This window comes from Nesoenas mayeri (genome assembly GCF_963082525.1).
Source record: "Nesoenas mayeri genome assembly, chromosome: 16".
Classification (NCBI taxonomy): domain Eukaryota; kingdom Metazoa; phylum Chordata; class Aves; order Columbiformes; family Columbidae; genus Nesoenas; species Nesoenas mayeri.
In genome coordinates, this window is record NC_137562.1 from 9545406 (window position 1) to 9565776 (window position 20371).

Sequence of the window (20371 nt, forward strand, 5' to 3'; positions counted from 1 at the left end):
TGAGGAGTAAAAGAAAACTTTGGAGCATGAAGAGTCCAAGCAGCAACACGTCAGCAAAAACACACTGCTGGGGCACTCTTTAATATCAAGTCTCATGTAGCACAGGTGTCAACTTTTTTCGTTTTTAAGAACATGAACATTTAAGTCTTTACCCAGAATACACACATTATTTCACCAAAAGATACTGACTTCTCCTTAAAGGGCACAGGAAAAAACCTTGGCACGCCCATGGGGAGAAGGACGTGGCGAGGTCGATGAAAATGCGAATACTCAAGTGGGAACCAGCTGATGAAACACTGTGAAGCTCAGTGAAAGCGGCATTTCTAAACACTTCAGGGAGCTACAATCCCAAGACTTTGGATATCATCACCAAAAGATGCTGCAATGTTTCTAGGAAGGAAAATATGTTTTCAATACTTACCCTTCCCTTTTTCCTTCCAATGAAGGGAAATCTATACACAGAAGACTTTGGTCACCTCTAAAAGGTTTAATGAAGATAAAACAGTAGAGTGAAAGAAGACAGCAAGAGATCACACCTGGTACGTCCAGAATGCGTGGGTGTGCGTTTAATGGCTGTGTGTGAGACTATCACATGCAGAGGAAATGATTAATCCCTTCTTCAACCCACAGCACACGACAGAGACCACAAAGGGAGCAGCATTTCCAAGAATTCATTTGCTCAGTCAACCTTTCCCCAACAAACGTGTAAAGTTCCTTCTCAAGACTATGCCCCTTAAGAGCTACACCCTGTCCTACTACAGCCTTCCAATGACCCACGGGAGGGAGAAAAGAACCGAGCGGCCACCAAAGCAGCAGCACCACAATGATGGGAAATAAAACTTGTGAAGCTGGCGGTGCTCACACTGCCCAATTAGCAACCAGGTCTGTGAACAACTGGGTCACGTTCGGTTCATGCCAGCGACGCGTTCAGACCCCAGCGACTGCGCCCGCCTTCGCCTGTGCCCTCGGCTGTGTTTCTCTGGACGAGCTCATTCATTAAGTGCTATGCATAATGCAGAAGGGAGAATCACCCATGGATAATTGGATTGCAATCCATTCGCTGCCAGCCAGAGGGGAACTTCTTTCCATGGGTTCCTTCTACTCACACCCACACGTTTCAAAGTTTATTGTTTTAAATGTCACACTGCAGAACTAATGGCTTAGAAGGTTAAAGACCTATTGAAATTTTCTGAGTGTATGTTCTGCAGCTGTTCTCTTCTTTGGGCTGCTGGCAAAAAGAACTGCTTGAATCCCAGTGGTAACCAGCAGATCACATCTGGATAATCATGTTCCAGTTGAACAGACAGCAGCGAAAATACATTTGCAGTTATACACCATGAATTTTTATAGCTTACTTATCTGTACACGTGTAGCCATTCCTGCCATCCTATTCTCTGCTCGGGATAAAACAAACAGACTTCATTACCAGAGACAAATAGTCTATTGCTAAAACCAGACACTGGGCCAGATCCTCAGCTGCACCCAGCTGGGATTGGGAAGGGAGGAGGGAAATGGTGACCAAAGAGGTGCCAGTAACAGCTCATCAATCCTGGAACTGGTTCCATGCCAATCCCAGCATCGCTCGGAGAAGGGCTATGGGCTGCGCTATGTTACCGCCAGCTGGCGACAGCCCCGGGGGGACCAGCTGCCAATGGGGCTGGTTGCAGCACAGCGTGTGCTGGACAGGAGAGCTCCCCACTCCTCCAGGGTTGGGGAAGAGGGTGGCACAGAGTCCCAGCGGTCACAAAGTCCCAAACCCCCAACTTCAAAGCAAACTCCATCTGGAAACTGCAGCTATTCGGTGAGGGAACCGAGCTGGAGCCCGGGGTCGGGGTTTGTATCTGCACTCACAGGTCCTGTTCATACCAAAGTGCAAATGTGGAAAATATCACCATCCCACATTTTCTACTCAGAACAATGCCACAATCAAGATTATTCTTGCTAGAATTCTGCATGTTCTCTCTGACACAAGGGTCTTCCCAGGAGAAAGATTAACATACCAAAAAGCTGGAGTAGTCAGCGGCTTGGTTAAGAAGCATTCTTTGATCTTTCACAGTTTAAAAAGTTTAATTATTCAAATGGTATTTGTAACAGATACAATAGGATGCTAGCTGGCAAATGCATTTACATACATTAGATCTTCAAGATGGCCAGAAAGTCAGGATTTTCACTTGCCACACACCACACAAAGCCACACGACCTGTGCTGTTTCCAGAGGGCATTGAGAAATACACCATATTCCAGTGCTGAAAAACAGGCGGTGACCACAACACTCAAAAAATCTCTACCAGTAACATGCTCAGGCTGTCCAGTACGGCAGTAAATGTTGTCTCCTTTCCAACAGAACAGAAATTAAGCTTTACCGAGTCTAGAAATATCCCAGTTTTTCCCCAATAAAAAGCCACGTTAAAACAAGGACAAACTATTTATTTTGCTAAAATCAAGCAGTGTAAGGGTATTTTAAATATTTTAATATTTCAAGATGCAAGGGAATGAGGGCTATAACGTTTGGAGAGTCAGCCCCTGCAAGTTGCTGTGGAGCAGATAATCACTACTCGGTTTGCACTAACCAGTTCCACACTGCAGAATAACCAGTCCAGATTCTGACCTGCCCCATGTCGGGGTGACTCCCAAGCAGCCCAGCTGCAAACAGTTTCCCCAACAGGGTATTTTTGGCAGCTGTAGCAAGTGTAGACATTTCCCTGTGTGCCACTAATACCAGAACCTCTGTGGTTTCCCTCCACCAAAGCACATGCGGGTGGCAGCGATTCAAACGCCGGCATCCTGCCCACACCAAGTTCCTCTGGCTGCCAGCAGAGAAACTGCACCAGCAATAGCAGCGAGATACTTGCAGGAGAAATGCTCATTTAGGTGTTCGGGCTGAGACCAAATTCATTACAGGCACAAAGAAAAACTTCTCAAACTAGCGTTGAAAAAGTTTTACAAGTCGGCAGCAGTTTGAAGAGAATGAGCATAGAGATAAATTTTTGACAAGTCTTTCCTATTCTTTACAAAGAAAGGTCTTTTAAACCAAGAGATCAGCTAAGAGTAGCACAAAGGGAAGTATTTTGTCACTGCATCTTAAATCCACCTTTAGGTTGAGGATGAACTACTTCAGAATCACAGTGAATTGCTCTTCTGGATCAGAAAGAGCTGCCCAGGAGTCTCCAAGCGTTACCTGCCCTTCTCCTCCACTTCCTCTGTTCAAGTGGACTCAGCGCCCTCTGCAACAGGTACTTTATTTCTCAAGGCATTTGGGAGCTGACACAATTATTGCTTTCCAAATAAGCCTTTAGTTTGGCTTGCATAGTTCAGACAGAAACTGGAAAACCAGTACTTAGAAGTCTAGCAAAGAAATAGGTTATATTTAATTAGAAAAGTACCTTTCTATAAGCTCAGCTTAACATTCATGACCTTAGATTCTCCAAAACTGGCTTCCAGTGACCGCCCTGGCATTATTCTGATTAATGTTTTCAATTCCCTTGACTATCCTGTTAACAGTTAACCAATGCCAAAAGAAGCTGTTTCTGTTTCATGGTTTAAAAGCATGAAACGGTCTGTGATGCAGACAGTTCTGCAGAAAAAAAAGGAGGATAAAAACTTCTGCCTTGTTTTTTTCTTTCTAAACCCAAGCAGGTGAGAAGGCAGTAAAATGAAGTTGTTACTCACAGTATGTTTGTCTGGGGTGGGATATCGGGGATGGTTTCCAGCATCAGATGCATGCATCTCACTGTGGTCCTGAAGCACAGGCAGCGACTGGGGCACGAGCAGGAGAAACTGGGCAGGAGGAGAAAACACAAAAAGCCTGGGAGAGCTGCGGGTTTCATGAGCATGGCTGGTGTTTGCTGGAGTGGATTTGCCTCAATTCTGAACTGCAGGGAGCTGACAAGGAAAGAAAAAGTTTCCCAGCCCTGAGGTCCAGGAGGAGGGGACTCATCAGCATGTGTTTGCAATTAAATTAAGGCAGTTTGACAGTCCAACCGCCCACCCTCCCCTGCCATTATGTACATCACTGAAGATCAGACTGTTCCCACCCCTCTTTAATTGTGGTGCTGAAAGAGAAACTCTTCGTTTGTGATTTATTTTTGCCTTGTTTCTTTTTTTTTTTGAGCAGCCAGTTAACTCCTCACCTTCTCCTCGGGCATTTCTCTGAAAGCATTTTGCAGGATGCGCCTCTGTGGACAATGACCAAAAAATGACCCCGTGCTGCCAGGGCAGACGGCCCAGGGTCAAGTTTTTTAAGCCAAAATTTTTGGCTCAGCACAGTCTCTGCAAACTGATAGTACCTTATCTAACCACCTGTCAAGTGTATCAGGCAGTAAGATTTTTAAGACACAGTCTGTCTCTTATTACATGTAGTTACAACATCCAGCAAAAATACATTTCCAACCATTGACATGAGAGTGGAATCCTAGAGAAGTGATTTGAAAAGGGAGATCACTAACAGAGATAAATAACCTGCAAATAAATAAAATTTAAAGAAAACCATAAACAAACAAAAACGCCCACATCTGATAGAAAGCATTATGTAAAGTGTCTTATGCAGAGTAAAATCTGATTCACTTCAAAGACCTTTGGCTGGTGTAATTTCTTTCAACAAGGCTGTCATTTGGAAGTAGGTCAGGATTTGAGAGAAATTAAAGGCAACTGAGCAGTGGAGAGGAGGAAAAACCCCAATGAAATCGACTGAGTTTGACCTGTAGGAAATGCAGACCTCAGTTTCTTTCTCTCCTGTTGGATGCTAAAATTGAGATGCAAAAGGGAGGACTTGTTTCCAGTAGAATTAATCACCTTTTATTGTTCAAACAAACAAACCACCCACCCACACTTAAAAGTGAAACCAGCTTGTTTTAGGTTATCACTATACAGTATCCTAAAACTGTGGGCTTAGCATGTGCATGAGGCACTAATGCTTATTGGGATATAAAAGTGCTTGAGGAATTTCAAACACGGCCTCATCCCACATTACCTGGATGATCAAAGGAAAGTTTCCCACCAACCTGCACATCTGCTTTAACCTGTAAACTGCAATAGAATTAACATGACAAAACAGTATTTAACAAGAGTGACATTTAAACCTCCCAAGTTCTCCCTTCAGATTCTTTGTCACTTGAGCATTTGGGGAGAGTGTTGGGTTTAGGGGGTTTCAACTTACAAATTCCATGCCCTACATGGTAAAAGTTATGTTTTTTCCCCAGATATAAAAGGAGATCTTACTGCGGGTTTTCTGCATCTGGTCCTCAGGTGACCTGCTGTTTGTTTGTCCTGACGTGGCTCTGAAATCTCAGCAAGTTCCCTCAGCTCCTCCCCGCTCCCCTGTGGACCCAACTGATGGTTTAGAGCAGAGTGTCCTCTAGTGGCCACTCGGCCCTCTCTGACAAAAACAGCTTCTAAGAAGCTCAATGACCTGTTTATTTTCTACCGACATGACAAACTGTTTAAAAAGGAGCGTGCAGCTCTGAACAAGAAGTAAAAGTGAACTCCCAAGCACCAGGAGTGAAAGGTAACTCCTGTTATAGCCGTAAAAGGAGATCTATCATACACACAAATGACAGGAAGAAACACAGACTACAGGTAATTATCCTGTGGAATAAAGGTTAATGGATACATTTAATTAGCAACAGCTGTATTTGCTATGATAAGTTTCCTATTACAGCTGAAGCCACAATATTGTTCTCTATACTAGTGAAATGAAGCCTTGAACACCAGCTCTTTAAAACATGCATTAATTAAGCACTGAAGCAGAGCAGAGACAAGCAGGGAGTTGCAGCTCAGAACACATTGAAGGAGCTCCTGATGTGTTTGGTTTGGTGATTTCTGGAAGTACAGAAATGCACTAAATAACCTCTTGATATCCGCTGTCTGCAGGTCTAACAGCCAGGTAAGTGAGCTCACTCTTGAACCATTCCGATATATTATATCTAGGTCAGTTCTACGTGTGCTAATTCCAAGATCCGCCTTGCATGACTCCATCACATCAAGGTTTAGAAATCACAAGCTGGGCAGGTTTCAAGAGGTTATATTTTGAGGATCTTATCCAAAACTACCTGCACCATACTATTAAGTGCTTTTTCTAGTGTTCTAGTGCTTTAATCTTCAATTATGAAGGTAAGTACTTATCTACAAGGTGTTCTAATCATGACATGATGCGAAGCCATGTTAAGAAGGCTAAAAAGTCTTTACTGAATTTATTGATACAGAAACACTTGTTAATAAATTGCGTAACGCTCCCGCACGCCTGGGGCCAACTGAGCGCCACTTTCTACACATTGATTCTTCCAACTTACACACTAATGATCAAAGCAGCTTGAAGTTCATTTCTTTTTGCAAGTTTACTGCCGTATTGAAACCTATAAGGAGTAACACACAGTTACAGTGAAGACAAAAGGAAACACGTAAAGCAGGTAAAATTCCTAGACAGTTCACAGACTACACAAAACCAGTTATGCTACAAATACCGTCTTACAAACGCATACAAAACTACAGTGCAAGTGCTTGTGCACAGGGAAAACATATTTACAGTTCCCCTTCACGTATAGGCTATAAGCAATAGTATTTCACAATTATATTACACATAAAATTTCTACTATGGGTTTGTTTGGATTTGTGTTTTTTTGGACAAGGGGACAATCTGACAACCTAGAACATAAATCTCCTGTATATATATTTATTTATTTGACCTTATCCAGGAAAAATAGCAGTATTTTATGCATCTTATAGAAAGCTACAAAAATCTAGCAAATGTAATAAAAAAGGCAAATCTGGTGAAAAATTTGACAAAATATATTTTAGAACTGGGGGGGGGATGGAGGTAAAAATCAAACAGGGATTAATGAAAGATAGTTCTCCCTCTACTGGTCAGCCTTAGCAGAATCTCAGCCTGGTTAACAAATACAAACCTGAAGTTTAATGTCATTTTTAACACAGCTCTTTAAAAGAAGTTTAGTAATGAACAAACTGCAGGATGAGCTGGTAGCCAAAATAAGAGGTGCCCTGTACTACACAGGGGTGTGAAAGCTGTGCCACCATTCAGAAAGGCAAATACCTGGTGTGACAGCTATTAAGCAAAAATGCCTTATAAACAGAGAGGTGACAGCTTTGGGGAAGCACAAAGAAATGCTACACTGAGATTCTACTAAGCCTCCATTTACCACCATATGCAGTATTTTCATTTGTAGAGAAAAATTTATTGTAGTTGCCAGAATTACAAAATGGGCACTTGTGTGTTTACAGGAAACCATCAGCTCAGTGGCCACAGAACTGCCCCATTTAAACATCAAGAAATAAAAATCAGAGGGAACAAAATAGCTTGGGGTACCACTGAGACCAGCCGTGGAGACTTAGGAAACCAGAGGCAAAATACAGCCCACGCTGTATTATGTGGCAGTGGCCACACAACACTGTACTATCATATCATTCATACAGGAAATATTCTCAAGATCTACAAAAAGCCTATTAAGCACGGAAGAGTTCTCCAGCCCAGGCTTTGATGTACAAGAGTTATCTGTTTATTTTCAAAGCCACACAGAACTCTGAAACACTATCATTAAGCAAGTTGTACAACTCGGTACCATTAACCGAAAACCCAGCGTATTTTTGGCAAGACCATCTTCATTCATCCTTCCTCAGAAAATGAGATGGCATAAGAGAAAATAAGATATCAAAGTGATACCAACTGAAGTGCTTCTGATGGAACAACATCTTCACACAGCTTTAGTACCTACTGCAAGGGGGTTTGTCACCCTGCCCCCCAGCTCCAGCAGTATTTCACATCAATACAAGCTCAAGGTTTTCCTGCCAGCCTTCACCAGTTTAGGTTGATCTTTTCAAACAGGCTGAACCAAATACTTCTAAACACGTTATCTCCTTCCATCCCCATTACAGGAAGACTTGGGAATAAAAATTAGAGTTCACATCCACAGAACTGCAGAGTGGAAGGTCCTTCTATATGAGCCTGTTAAAGCATCTACTTAATTGTTGCAGGAATAAAATAACCTACTAAGTCAATCAACTTCATTCCATCCACCGCACATGGACCACGTGTACACGTTGTATTCCAGCCCCTTTGCTACAGCCGGGCCACACAGACAGGAACACCGACAAACTGCGTCTGTTTGATTTTCTAGACTGTTTTCAGGTCCTACATGTTCTCCCCAAAACTACACGGGGCCGATTTACCAGGACACAAGCCACTCCGCTCAGACCAGCGCTCTGCGCTTCGCTCTGTTCAGCCCAGCAGATCCAATCTCGCACAACAGCAAAATCTGCAGATTCCGCTTTCACAACCTCACTGGTCCGCGTCTCCTCTCTACGCTTTTCCTCACCCAGAATTACTCTGTGAACACTTCCAGAGACAGTCACAGCCCTGCCGAATCTCCCATCCCATCACAGCTGATCAGCTCTGCAATTCTTCACTTGCCTCCATCACTTAAAAAACCAAACAACTTTGCATCTCTTAGACTAATTCACTAGAACAACTGTCTCCCATTAAAAAAAATCCAATATTCTGTAAAACATTTTTACCTTCCACTGGAAAAATTATATAGAGTTGATAAGCAAAACTGAGACCAACCAAAGGGGAGCTGATGCTTTCCTTCTCATTCAAAACCTGGATGCCACAAGGGTAACACCAAAAATTCTTTCAGTTTGTAAAAGTTGTGCTTTTTCACATTTCTGGAAGAAACAAGGTTTGCCAGGTCAGTTTTTACTAATAATCTTCGTCCTCCATTAAACACACACCACAGGAAACACATGGCAGGTTTAGAGGGAGAGAGCACAGACAGCAAAGGTCTTTGGGGAACTGCTTAGGAATATTTAAAACTGCAGTTCAGTAGAGCAGCCATGAGATTTTTAGAATATCTCTGTGTAGTCAGTTTCAGGGAGTTAAATCCCCCTTTCATAAGCAGCTGAGCATTTCACCAACTCGCTTCCTAAGGAATCCCTGCTGTAGGATAAAACTATAGCACACAACTGAGAAGAAAAACTTTAAAAAGCTCTAAAGTTGAAGTATACAGCAGCCACATTCCCCAGCTAACCTACTGCCTCGGGTGGTCAGATTAGCAGGCAAGCAAGTGGTACATTTGTCAAGCCCTAAGTAGTATTTTGTTTTCTGCCTACTTCCCACTTTCTAAAAGAAGGAGATTACTTTTCCCTGTAATAAAGCAGGTAATATTTCAAGGGATCAGGCAAAGGCAGACTCAAGACCTTTTCTCTCAAAAAGTTTACAGGAGGATCTGGCTTTAATTCGGAGGGTTTAGTTTCTTCGTCTTCTTGTCTCTCATCCTCCAGATCCTCATTGTTGTTGTTATCGTCTGACGGGTTGGAGATACGACTAGCGAAGACTTCTTTGTCCAAGAAAACAATAGTTTCCATGCGACGGCGACGCACACGTCTTCGTTTAAATTTGGGGGGGTTCTTTAGCCCGTTTCCATTTTTGCTCATTGTTTCTTGATGTATGATTTTTTTAATGGTTCCTCGGATGGCAATGCGAGCCAGGTCCTGGAGGCTGCGAACAGCCACTGGGGCTAAAACAAAATGAAAACCATTAACAGATATGGAGACACTTCCCTCAAGAGTACTCACAGGCAAAGTTGCATTCGCTCAAATTAAATCAGGCCGCTTGAATTCCCTGCTGCGATTACAAAAACAGCTCTATTCAAATCCTGTCAACTCAAATAAACTGTATTGTAACTTTCCAAACAAAATTTAACTATGCATTTCTCTCATTATCTGAAGAAAAAAATGGGATGAAAAAAGAGTTTCATATTTGGATGTCAAGTCCTCATAATTGTTTTAAGATACAAGTCTTAAAGACTATAAGAATGCAGCCTTAGCGACTGAAACTGTGACTGCTTAATAATGTAGAAAAATATATTTTTCCTACCATAGACCTGAAGTCTATTTAACTCTTCCATTAAATTATTTTTCTATTGTGAAGTTACTTCAGCTTCACCAAGCTCTTCAAAACCTGCTTCAGACTAAGTGGGTGAAGACTGGCTGGAAACCATTTGGTAAAAGTAATTATAGAAGGATGCAGTAAGTTATTGCACTAAAATACCTTCCACATTAATAGTTTGGAAGATTGTTCTGTCTTGTGCACTTATTTGCTGCCAGCCCATAAGTGCACAACACAAGTCATTCATGCTGCAGAAAGAAAAAACGTACTGACGCACACACATCTGTGCACTGAAGATGGAAGAAACAAAACCCCGTCTTTCAGTGACAAGTAAGTGCTCCTGTGACCTGAAGGAACTAGAAAAAAATACACGTAATATATAGAGGTCTCACTACAAATCCACCATACAAAGTGTGCTGGAATATGCACTTAATGGACTTTAAAGCACTTCATAGTCCGTATTGAACTTTATAGTACAGACTGCTTGTTGAGCTGCTTTTGTCATGCAAAGACACCTTCCCAGAAAATGAGCAAAGCCTGACTAATCTCTTTATGGAAGTATCTCTGTCTTCACATGTTCTTAAGAGGCCTCTCTACACCGAAGCCTTAATCTGAAGATTGAGGCCACTGCGCTCCAGACAGCTCACCAAAAACTGCACAACTTCTGTCCCTCAACTGTTCAAAGAAGGAAGCAGTTGGAATTATTTTCCTTGAAAGGATTTACAGAATGTTACATCCAAGCAAGGTGCAGCTTATAACCACAGAGCAGAAGAAACCTCCCCCATCATCAGGAATATCTGTACTCACGCAAGTGAACAAGCCTGGATTTTCCTGAATCCGCGTGGTTGGGCTGAACCAAAGGAGCGAAAGACACAGCAAGAATCTTCTTGGTCTCCCAGGCAGAAGGACCCGTACGAGTTATCTTAGTCAACTAAAGCAAACCAAGGAGATTATCGTCCATTGTGTGAACTACAGAAGATTTTTTTTTTAACAAAAAAAAAATGAACCAATGACTATTCTGCCCAGACAAGTGGTTAAAGTACTAGACGCTACAACAGTAGAATTAGGTAAAAAGGAAAAACACCCATGTTATTTTCAGAAAATTGAGAAGTTCTTCCAGGATTAGCTCCAAGTAACCTCATTTGTTGCAACAGCTTCTGGGCACTGGCAGTTCGGCTCACTCTGCTTTCCCAGATCTTCCTCAATTCTGAACCACAACTTCTGTGTCTGACCACTGAGAAAATGTGTCCATCACTGATAACACTCACTCTCAAAGGAAGTCTGCAGACCGCCAGATTTCTGTTCCACCTCAAATCTCTTACGCAAACTGACTGCACAGCATCTTATGGGAAGAAACGCTGCGCTCTGCCCATCCCAACTACCCTGACAGCGGTAAAAGAGCAGATCCCTGCACCTCAGCCAACCCAGTCCAATAAAACAACACACCGCTACACCAAAAACATCCTCTGCATGACATTCTTGAGCTCACATACAGGGCAGATACCTACTTTTTACTAAAAATAAACCACTAACACTTTAAATAGGGACAATTTGCACACTTCCATAAGCCAGTTAATGGTAAAATACAAAATTCTACACCTTAAGTACAGCAGGGGATCATACAACTTATACAAAGTTGCTGACATTTTTCCACTGTATGAAAGTAAATTTGCAATTTATAACAACAGATTGGTACGTGTGAAAGAGTGGCAGAACTATGAATTTCTTAGCTGTTACGAAGTGTGCATATTTTCTTCAACATGCTACAAGAAGGACAAATGAAAGGAAGAGCTACCAACTAAACCAACATCAGAATTAACAAGAGAAACATGAGTAGAAAGACACTCAACCTTCTCTTCTAGAGGCATCACGAGAATTCCTCCAACTTTCAACAGGTTTTTCATGTAGTCCTCATGTTCCTTCTGTACTCCAGCCCCACAGTAAACGCGGTCATACTGAGTACAGTCCGGAGAAATCTCTAGACAATTGCCGGTAACAAAAGACGGCTCACAAAATTCAAATCTGAAAAAGAAGACGTGTATCACACAAGAATATTACAATTTATCAAATGAATGATTTTCTTTGTTCCGAAAAAAAAGAAACAATGAAAAATACTTGAAAAGAAAAACCAAACCACAGTTTCATAGGATACCTCCTCCAAAGCCCCTATATTGTAGACTTCATTGGAACAGACCACAGCTAGACGTCTCAAAACCAGAGAACAATGAGGTGAGAATTCATAGGTGAAAATCTCCAAAGGATAAATAACTTCATATGTGATTTGCATATAACTCTTTAAAATGAGCTATTTTTAGTCACCTGATGCTGACTCAGTTATAATACACAGACATAAATATTAGACCTGTAATTCCAAATGCTAATCAGGGTTTTTTTTGCATTTTCAAAAGCTTTTAAATGGCTTTCAGATGCCATCGGGGACTATCACCTGCTGCTTCAGAAATATGCTTTGCTGAAGCCATTGGAAGGTTTGCCAGTAGCTTCAAAAGAGCTGTGATTTCACCCTTTATGAAAAAGAGATTTTGCCTATAGCTTTTCTGATTCAGATTAAAAGAAAAATGGATGATTCCATGATGCTTCTGGTCTTCTTATATGATCCCAAACTGCATAAGGTTTAAGCCCTGCGTTTAAGGGCTGACTGATAGATTTTTCTACCGGTATCTTGAGAGGCAGCTCAATATAGCACCTATTTATTCTTCAACACTTCCTGAAGCTTTCTGTTTTTGCAAAGCATGCTAGAGATTGAGAGCAGCCAGCTAACAGCTCCTGCACACAGTGTCCTAACCGTGTAACCCAGCAGACATTTCTCTCAGCAATGCCAATATTCCAATCGTGTTTATTTCTGAATTCAGCTCACTTTTCCTCCATAGCTGTATTTGTCTGGAGAGAAAACAAATAAAAAGTCTTCCTTAAAACACCTATTCAGACAACAGCAACCTGACTCTGGAAAAAAACAATCCAGTCATCTGTGTGCAAGCTGAAAACTTGCGGTCTGCTGCCAACATCAGGAAAATACAGCCCTCTAATGAGGAGCTTTCCAGTACAGCAGTAACAGCACAAAGCTGAGCGGTTTGAATTGCAGCATGTAATGACTTTAATTTTCTTCCTCCCACGAGAGGAGGACTATCAGGTATCCAGAGATGCTTTACCTCACTGTTTGAACAAACTGTGAGATGGATCCAAAAATATGACAGCTACAGCTTTTATTGCTGAGGTTACTATCAGCAATAGTTATCTCGCTGGAAAGCTATTACTTATGACAGCAACAGAATGGAGGTTCCAAGGAAGAAGATAAATCAAATCTCAAGCAGTTTTAGTACCAACTTAATCATCATAAAAATACCTTCATATTTTAAAACGCCATTTTTCTTCTACTCAGATAAAACATATTAGGCTACCACAGAAATCAGTTCATATTCTTCTAATAACCATGCAAGCTCTCAGATCACTAACTGAACTATTATTGTTATTTGCAAGTTTCAAGCTGCTACCTGCAAGTGCTTCTTAAAATAAGTGACCATCTTCAGCTGCCTCTAAATGCTGCAACACAACTGCTATTAAAACACTGCAAAAATTTCTGAAACTCCCCCACAACACACATCAGCTTAGAAGGTCACACTCTGCAGCTCAGCAAGCCTAAGGAGCCAGAATCCTCGGATTACCCTGAATCCAGAGCTGCCACGTGGGAGCAAGAACCGCCGCAACTGAAGCCAAATGCACAAAATGAATCCAAGCAGGCATTCCGCATTCTTACTTGTCAAAGCTGTCGCTTGTTTTGATGAAGAAGTCCAGTTTCTGCTTTGCATATTCAATCACATCGGAATGAAGCTCCACGCCATGGTTAACGCCAAAAGGACCTGCACATTTAGAACAGGAGGATAATGGTAACAGGCAACACCACAAAATCCAACAGGATTGAAAAGAATTTTGGTTATTTCCTACAACAGACTGTCCCTTCAGTGTCATGCAGTCAGCACCTGCATAGGATTAGCTATTTTAGTACTACAGTGGGAACTGCAACCCTATACCTGCAATTTCTGGCAGTAAATGAGGCTGTTTTGCACAATTCATTTCAAATGATTTGCCCTTAACTATGAAGGAAATTCCTCTGTAGGAGGGAAACACTGATACTATTGCTGTAAAACTGACTACCTGGAGAAAACTCCAATGCAACAACAGCCTGTGTGTTTTAAAAAATTCCTCAAAAAAAAAAAATCTTTGTGCTATTTTTATACCCCCCCTACTAAAATAAGATATGCTAAAAATCTCCTCAATGGAACCAGGAACAGTCACCATATATTGTACCTCAATTAACAGCAAAAATAAACTGGAAAATACAGAAGCTATTCGGTACTCACACCTTTTATCCAGAACTGACTTAACTTTTCAAGAAATTCAGAAGAATTCAAAAGCCCTGGAATGACTCATTGGCATCCTAGGTAATGTGAACAAATCTAGCAGCAAGCCACAAACATGATTCCATGAAAAGCCATGGGAGATGGGAATGAGGGTTCACCCTGACAAAACATTTCAGGAGTTAAAATTCTTGACACCTCCACAAAAAGAAAACACGTACTCTACAGTCACCTGTTACCTATCCTGGCAGCCAGAGCAGCACAGGTTTTGGCTGAAGTACATTAGGGCAAATTGCAATTGTATAATTGCACTTTAACACTTTGATTTGTACCTGCTGTAGATATGGTCACAAAGTCAGTTCCCATGCACTAACTCTTTTCCAGAGATTATTTTCGCCTGTATGTTGGTCAGAGCCAACAGAGGATCTCACATGTTTCAGTCTAGACAGGACAGTGTAAAAACAAGGCAGACACAGAGCAGCTGTAGTCCCAGGTTCCTGTGACATGCTCAGTCCCAGCTCAAATGTGGCACTCTTGCTCCTGAGCTGTATTCTTGCTCAAGGGGCAACAAACCCGTTTGTGTCCAGCCCTGTGGGAATCCACTACAGCCACCTGTGCAGTCACATCGTTGCCTGTTCTGAACCGCCACAGAAATCTGGATCCCATGCACTTCCAGAGAAAAGGCCTCAAGAATCTGATAAATTGGCCAGTTGGATTAATGCATTCTTTACTCCTAGCTGCTTTCTACTTTCATTACTTCAGGAATGCTTCACTCCCGAGTTCAAAACTTTTTAAAAAATCTAATGTAAATAGTTAACACGACTGAAAAGGTATTTACCCAAGATGAGTCCAACCATAGAACTCAGATAGCCGGTGCCACTGCCAAGATTCAAAAACGACAGCCCTGGATGCAGATCCAAAGCTTCCATCACCTCAGAGTAAATGCACGGTGCTGAGAGATGAATATTTCCATGCTTCCACGCCAAGTCCTTGTAGGCATTGTCTTTGAACTCTTCCAGGTAGTAATCTGCTCGGTCAATGGCTCGGAACGCCTGTTCTACCAGCTCTGTCCGGATGTATTGTGCCTCCTTCAGGTTATCAATTAATTCATCATTATCTTCTCCTGCGCTCACTGCACCTCCCATCTTCAACGGTTTTCTATAAGCACTAAAACTAATGGAATAATAAAGGGAGGTGAAGCACAGAACATGCATTTCAATACTAAATTATGCTGCTGTATATGAAGTACATTGAAAGAGACCTTCAGGTATGTTAAGGACCACAAGCAGCAGAAAAACATTACAGCCAGGACCCCCATCCCCCATGGAAACAATGAAAACCAAAATGCAGCAGATCTGGCATCTAGTACCTGACACTAGCGGGGAAAAATCACAATAGGCAATTTAAACGCGGAATGCCCATCTTCAAACACTACCAATGTTTTACTAGCATGTCAGCTGTTCCACCAAACCCTTTTATGTAAAGGATTATTCCAGCTCCTCTGCTTACAGGTCAGTTTTCATGGCAAAAGTGCAAGTCTGGCTTGTCTGTTGGAATTCTTACTGCACGTGGACTTTCCATCTCTAATAGCAGTAAAGGGAAATGAAAAGACTACGACACAGGCAGCAAGAACCAGAAAAATCTCAAATTACATTTTATTGGAACATGCAGCAGGATGCTGATTTCACGGAGGTTAAAAAAGCCTCTGACCTAGAGAACAAGCTCACTTTAGCAACTGCCCTTTCCCCCAGCTCATCCTTAGCGCTTGAGCCACCAGCATCAGTAAAGCACTTAACAAAACAGAGAAACTGCAGAGAGAGTTTCCACTGAAGCCTGTGGAATTGCCTAGATGAGCTAATCCCAATTTGGAAACTCTTCAGTGACACATTTATGAGTTAAAACAATTCTGACTTCACTGGCACGGTCATCTCCAGCAACCTACTCAGGCTTGTTGGCAGAAAGTAAGCGCCTTCCTTGACTATACACGTAATGTAGTGAAATATCTGTAGATTTTAAAGAAAAAGGTACAGGGGGAGAAGAACATAGAAAAACTTATTACTCAAAATTAATCTAGCTTTTCTTCCCCATCCATATCTTAAAATAAAAAAAACACAACTTTTATTTACAATGCCTTTCTCTGATCCCAAGAACAACCACAGAAGCAGCAGCTTTAGAGTTCACTCCTGGGACCAGAAGATCTGCCTACAGCTAAATTGTTGGGTTTTACTTGTTACATTCAGCAAGAGCAGATTATATACTTTCAGATTCAGAGAAAACAAAGAAAAGCTACAGCAGTCTAAGGAAATTTCAGTTACTCAAATAACACACCATCCTGGCTACCTGCAGAGAGACACAAAATAGGATATACTTATGCAAGCAACTTGAGCCAGTTTTTAATACACTCCTGTCTCAAACACATCAATCCAGTTTCAGACCATTAATAGAACTTAAAAAAGGCCACACCTCTCCTTTCTATAGTTACTCCTTCATTTTCTCTATAAAAAATAATTGTGTTTTGTTACTTTACACTGCAAAGACGTCAAGTTGAAGGCTTACGCGGGTTCATCAGCCAATTTGTTTGGTTTTGTTTTCCTTTACATACACAACGCGTTGCACCTGCATACATGGAGCTGCTTATATCTTCAGTCAGTATACTCTATAAAACATTCTGCATTAAAACACTCTCTTGCCTGAGAGCACTGACTCCCTAGGTTTTTTTTTGGTATATTTTGTTCTTAGGCTTGCTTCTTGCTTCCACTTAAGCTCTTTTAGCTATTAAAAGAGCTACATTTTTTAAAGTATGACTAAAAAGTTGTGCCTTTAACGGTGTTCCACTTTGGATGCCAAACAAATTCTTTCTGATTACACAAGCCCCAGTGGGACAACTGGTCCAACCTGGTTTTAACTAAGCTGTATGATCAATAATTACTCTTCCACGTTCTACAATACAGAAGACATTTTTCTAATGAGATCAATGAACACCCAAGTTGCAACAGGTGCCCGTTACTTCTGAAACAATTACTTTTACTGGACACTAGCTTACTTCCAATAAAATGCATGTTTTATATGCAAAACATAGAACTCAAGCATTTAAATTCCTCTTCAGATAATTCCACATCTTCATTCAACTTTGTTTCCCTTCTCCTATTGGAAGTGGGAACCAAGACTATAAGCAGGACTTTTTGTTAACAAACTTTTTAAAACAAGATCCTGTCTCTTCACAATCAGCACAGTTGCACTTTTCACAGTTCTAAGTGAAGCACAGATTTCCACAAATCTGAGCCGGGACAAAGTTCACATCCACAAATTATGAGCATTAGCAGATCACAACACAGGAATCAAACCAAGTAGCCTTTTAGTGTTGAAACATCCTTTCCATTGCATGTTGCCATCTTTCCCTTTAACAAAAACAAAGCAGAAAAATTAACAAACAAAACCAAGTCAGACATAAGAAGCTGCGTTCAGATGCCTGAAACAAAACACCGAAATTTCTTCCAAGGTAAAGGCCAGGAGATGCACAGGGCAAGACTCAAAACAACACACAAGGCACAAAAAGGTAGTTTTTCACCCCAAAAGACTTCCAGGGTAATCCCTGCTCTGACATAATACACTCCAAAATGAATAACAAACATGAGGATGTTTACCAATTTAAAAAAAAAAAAAATTATCCGGCACAGTTTTCAATTCTATCACTTCTAACCCTACCCAATAACACCCCCCACACCACGTAGCTCAATCACTACCTGCGTTATCATCTTGAGGCCAAGGAAAGTGATGGAGGGAGCAGGAGGTGGGTCTAGGGAAGCCCTGGGTGATCCACTCCGTCCCCGGCTCTGATCACCCCCGGGGGGCCCCGCTCCCCACCCACCGCTGTTCCCGGCCGTGCCCATAGCCCAGCGCGGCCCTGGGGCAGCCCCGGCCGGGCAGGCGGCGCTGGGCCCGGGGGAGAGGCCACGGGAAGGCGCCGTGTCCGCCCCGCGGGGCAGCCCCAGCAGCAGTGGGAGCCGCAGGGCCGGAGCGAGGCCCTGGGTGCCGGGGCTGAGGTGAAGGGGCCGGCGGAGGGGCGCTGCAGCGGCCCGGTGAGGTCAGGGCGAACCGGGACCGGGCGCACCTCAGCGGGCAGGGTCTCCTCGCCCGCCCACCCTCCTCCGGCCGTACCTTATCGGCGGGTCGGCGCGGCCCAGCCCGGTGCTCCCGCTCCCCTCCCGGCCCGGCGGCGGGGCCGTCACGCTGCGCTCCGGAGCTGTAAACACAGCCGAGCGCCGGCCGCCCCACTGCGCATGCGCGACGCGTACCACCGCCGCGGGAAGGGGGGGCGGGAGCACACCACTGCTGCCCGCGGGGGGAGGCTCTCGGGATGTACCATGCAGATCCGGCGCGGGGGGGGATGACAGTACCACTGCGGGGCGGGGGGGGGTGGGGAGGGGCAGCGCTGGTTCCGTGCTGGGCGACCCGGCAGGTTCTATGGACCAGAGCTGCAGATGGGGCCAACAGGCCAGGCTTAGATATGGCCTGGGTCTGCAGCACAGGCATATCGGCCGGTTGTAAATGCAGGCCGGGTCTAAATACAGACCGGGCCAACAGCCTGCACCCTCAGATCCAGCCTAAATACAGACCAGGCCTAAATGAAGACCAGGACTCACTTTTTCCTGATCTTTTCCCTGTTCTGATTTCCGGCTCCCAGCCCAGGGCTGCGTTTCCACACCTGCTCCTTCAGCTCGGTGCCCAGTTCTCCCAGTTCTCCCAGTTCTCGTCCCCCGCCGGACACCCCACACACCCCCCGCTGTACCAGCGTTGCTGCAAGTGGGATCAGGGATTCCCGGGGCGCGGGAGCAGCCGAGGATCTGGGGAGGTGCCAGGCTCCGGCTGGCACGCACGGTCCTTGTGCTGCAGCTCAGCCTCCCGCGTGAAGAACAGCCAACACCAGATGTTCTGATATCATTAGGCTCGGGAAAAAATCACGGGAATTCAGAAAAAAAAAAATTACTCCAGGAGCTGATTGATATTCTGCGTTTTGAGCCTATGAACATCCAACTTGAGTGGCGTGCTTTGATTTTTTTTCCTGCAACCAGAAATGCCAGGGAGAAATTCGCTGAGGAGAGAATAAGTGAGATGACTTCAGGACTTGGGGCTTGAAGAAAACATGGAGAAGTGTGAGACTGCCACAATATCTGACTTGCTGTTCGTGCAGTGGAGGGATCCCTGTCCCTGACATGACCTGGCTGAGTCCTAGGCACCTAATTTAGATTTTACTCAGCCACGTAGGCTCCTTAAGTAGTTATAACCAACATGGCAGAGCCCAACAAGACATGGGGAAAGGTGCTTCCTCCCACTCATCCCAGAATGAGAGAAATTATCCTTTAAAAGTTTATGTTTGTCTTCATAAGTGACCCACACAGCACTGGCTGAGGCTGCATGAGCTGTGCGACCTCTAAGGCTGCAGATCAGAAAAAGCTGTCTGAACCGGCCTTAGATCTAGGACTTGATAGTACCTATGGCTACAAAAGGAGAAGGAGTAAGTGTGTCTAGACAAGAGGCTTCTTGATTTAAGTTGTTTGGAGATTAATTGTGAAAAGAAGAAATAGCTATCTCAGACACAACAAGCCTGCAGTGGAAAAAGAAAAAAAAAAATTATCCTGGTAAATAGACTCAAATAGGAGAAAGTTAATCAGCATCATAGATGTATTTATGCTTTAAGGTGATTAGCTCAGCTCCCTTCATTACCATGATAAGAGCAGACTCTGTGCAAAGGGGTAATTCTGTAGATGTCTGCACTTTCATTTTGCAGAGGCAGCTGCCTGGGAGAATGGGATTATTCCTGGAGAGCGAGCGCTGAAACTCCTCCTTGCTGATTCAACCGAAAAGGGCGCAGGGATTGCGCTCGCCTCATCTCCTTTCATACGGAAAGCGCTCGAGCGTAACAGCAACGCAGTCGGAATCTGCAAAGGCAGAACGGACAAACTCCTTACACATGTGATTCCAGGGCTTCCAGTCAGCATCTGCTTTCCCTGCTTGGAAAACAGCAGTTGGTTTATTTATTGGTGGGGGTTTTTTTTGCACAAAAATTGTTAAAATAAAAGCTGGGTAAACAATTTCCCACGAT

The 20371-nt window shown here is 43.2% G+C and overlaps 1 protein-coding gene across 1 annotated transcript; it reads right to left on the reverse strand.

Moving 5' to 3' along the window:
- Positions 1 to 6159: 6159 nt before the first annotated feature.
- Positions 6160 to 18503, reverse strand: PCMTD2 (protein-L-isoaspartate (D-aspartate) O-methyltransferase domain containing 2). Its single transcript, XM_080354756.1, has 7 exons — positions 18427 to 18503; positions 15107 to 15441; positions 13668 to 13770; positions 11746 to 11917; positions 10703 to 10826; positions 9205 to 9524; positions 6160 to 8673 (listed from the first exon to the last, which is right to left on the reverse strand). Exons 2-7 carry the CDS (start codon positions 15411 to 15413, stop codon positions 8602 to 8604), a joined length of 1098 nt encoding a protein of 365 aa, XP_080210882.1. The 5' UTR covers positions 15414 to 15441; positions 18427 to 18503; the 3' UTR covers positions 6160 to 8601.
- Positions 18504 to 20371: the final 1868 nt, after the last annotated feature.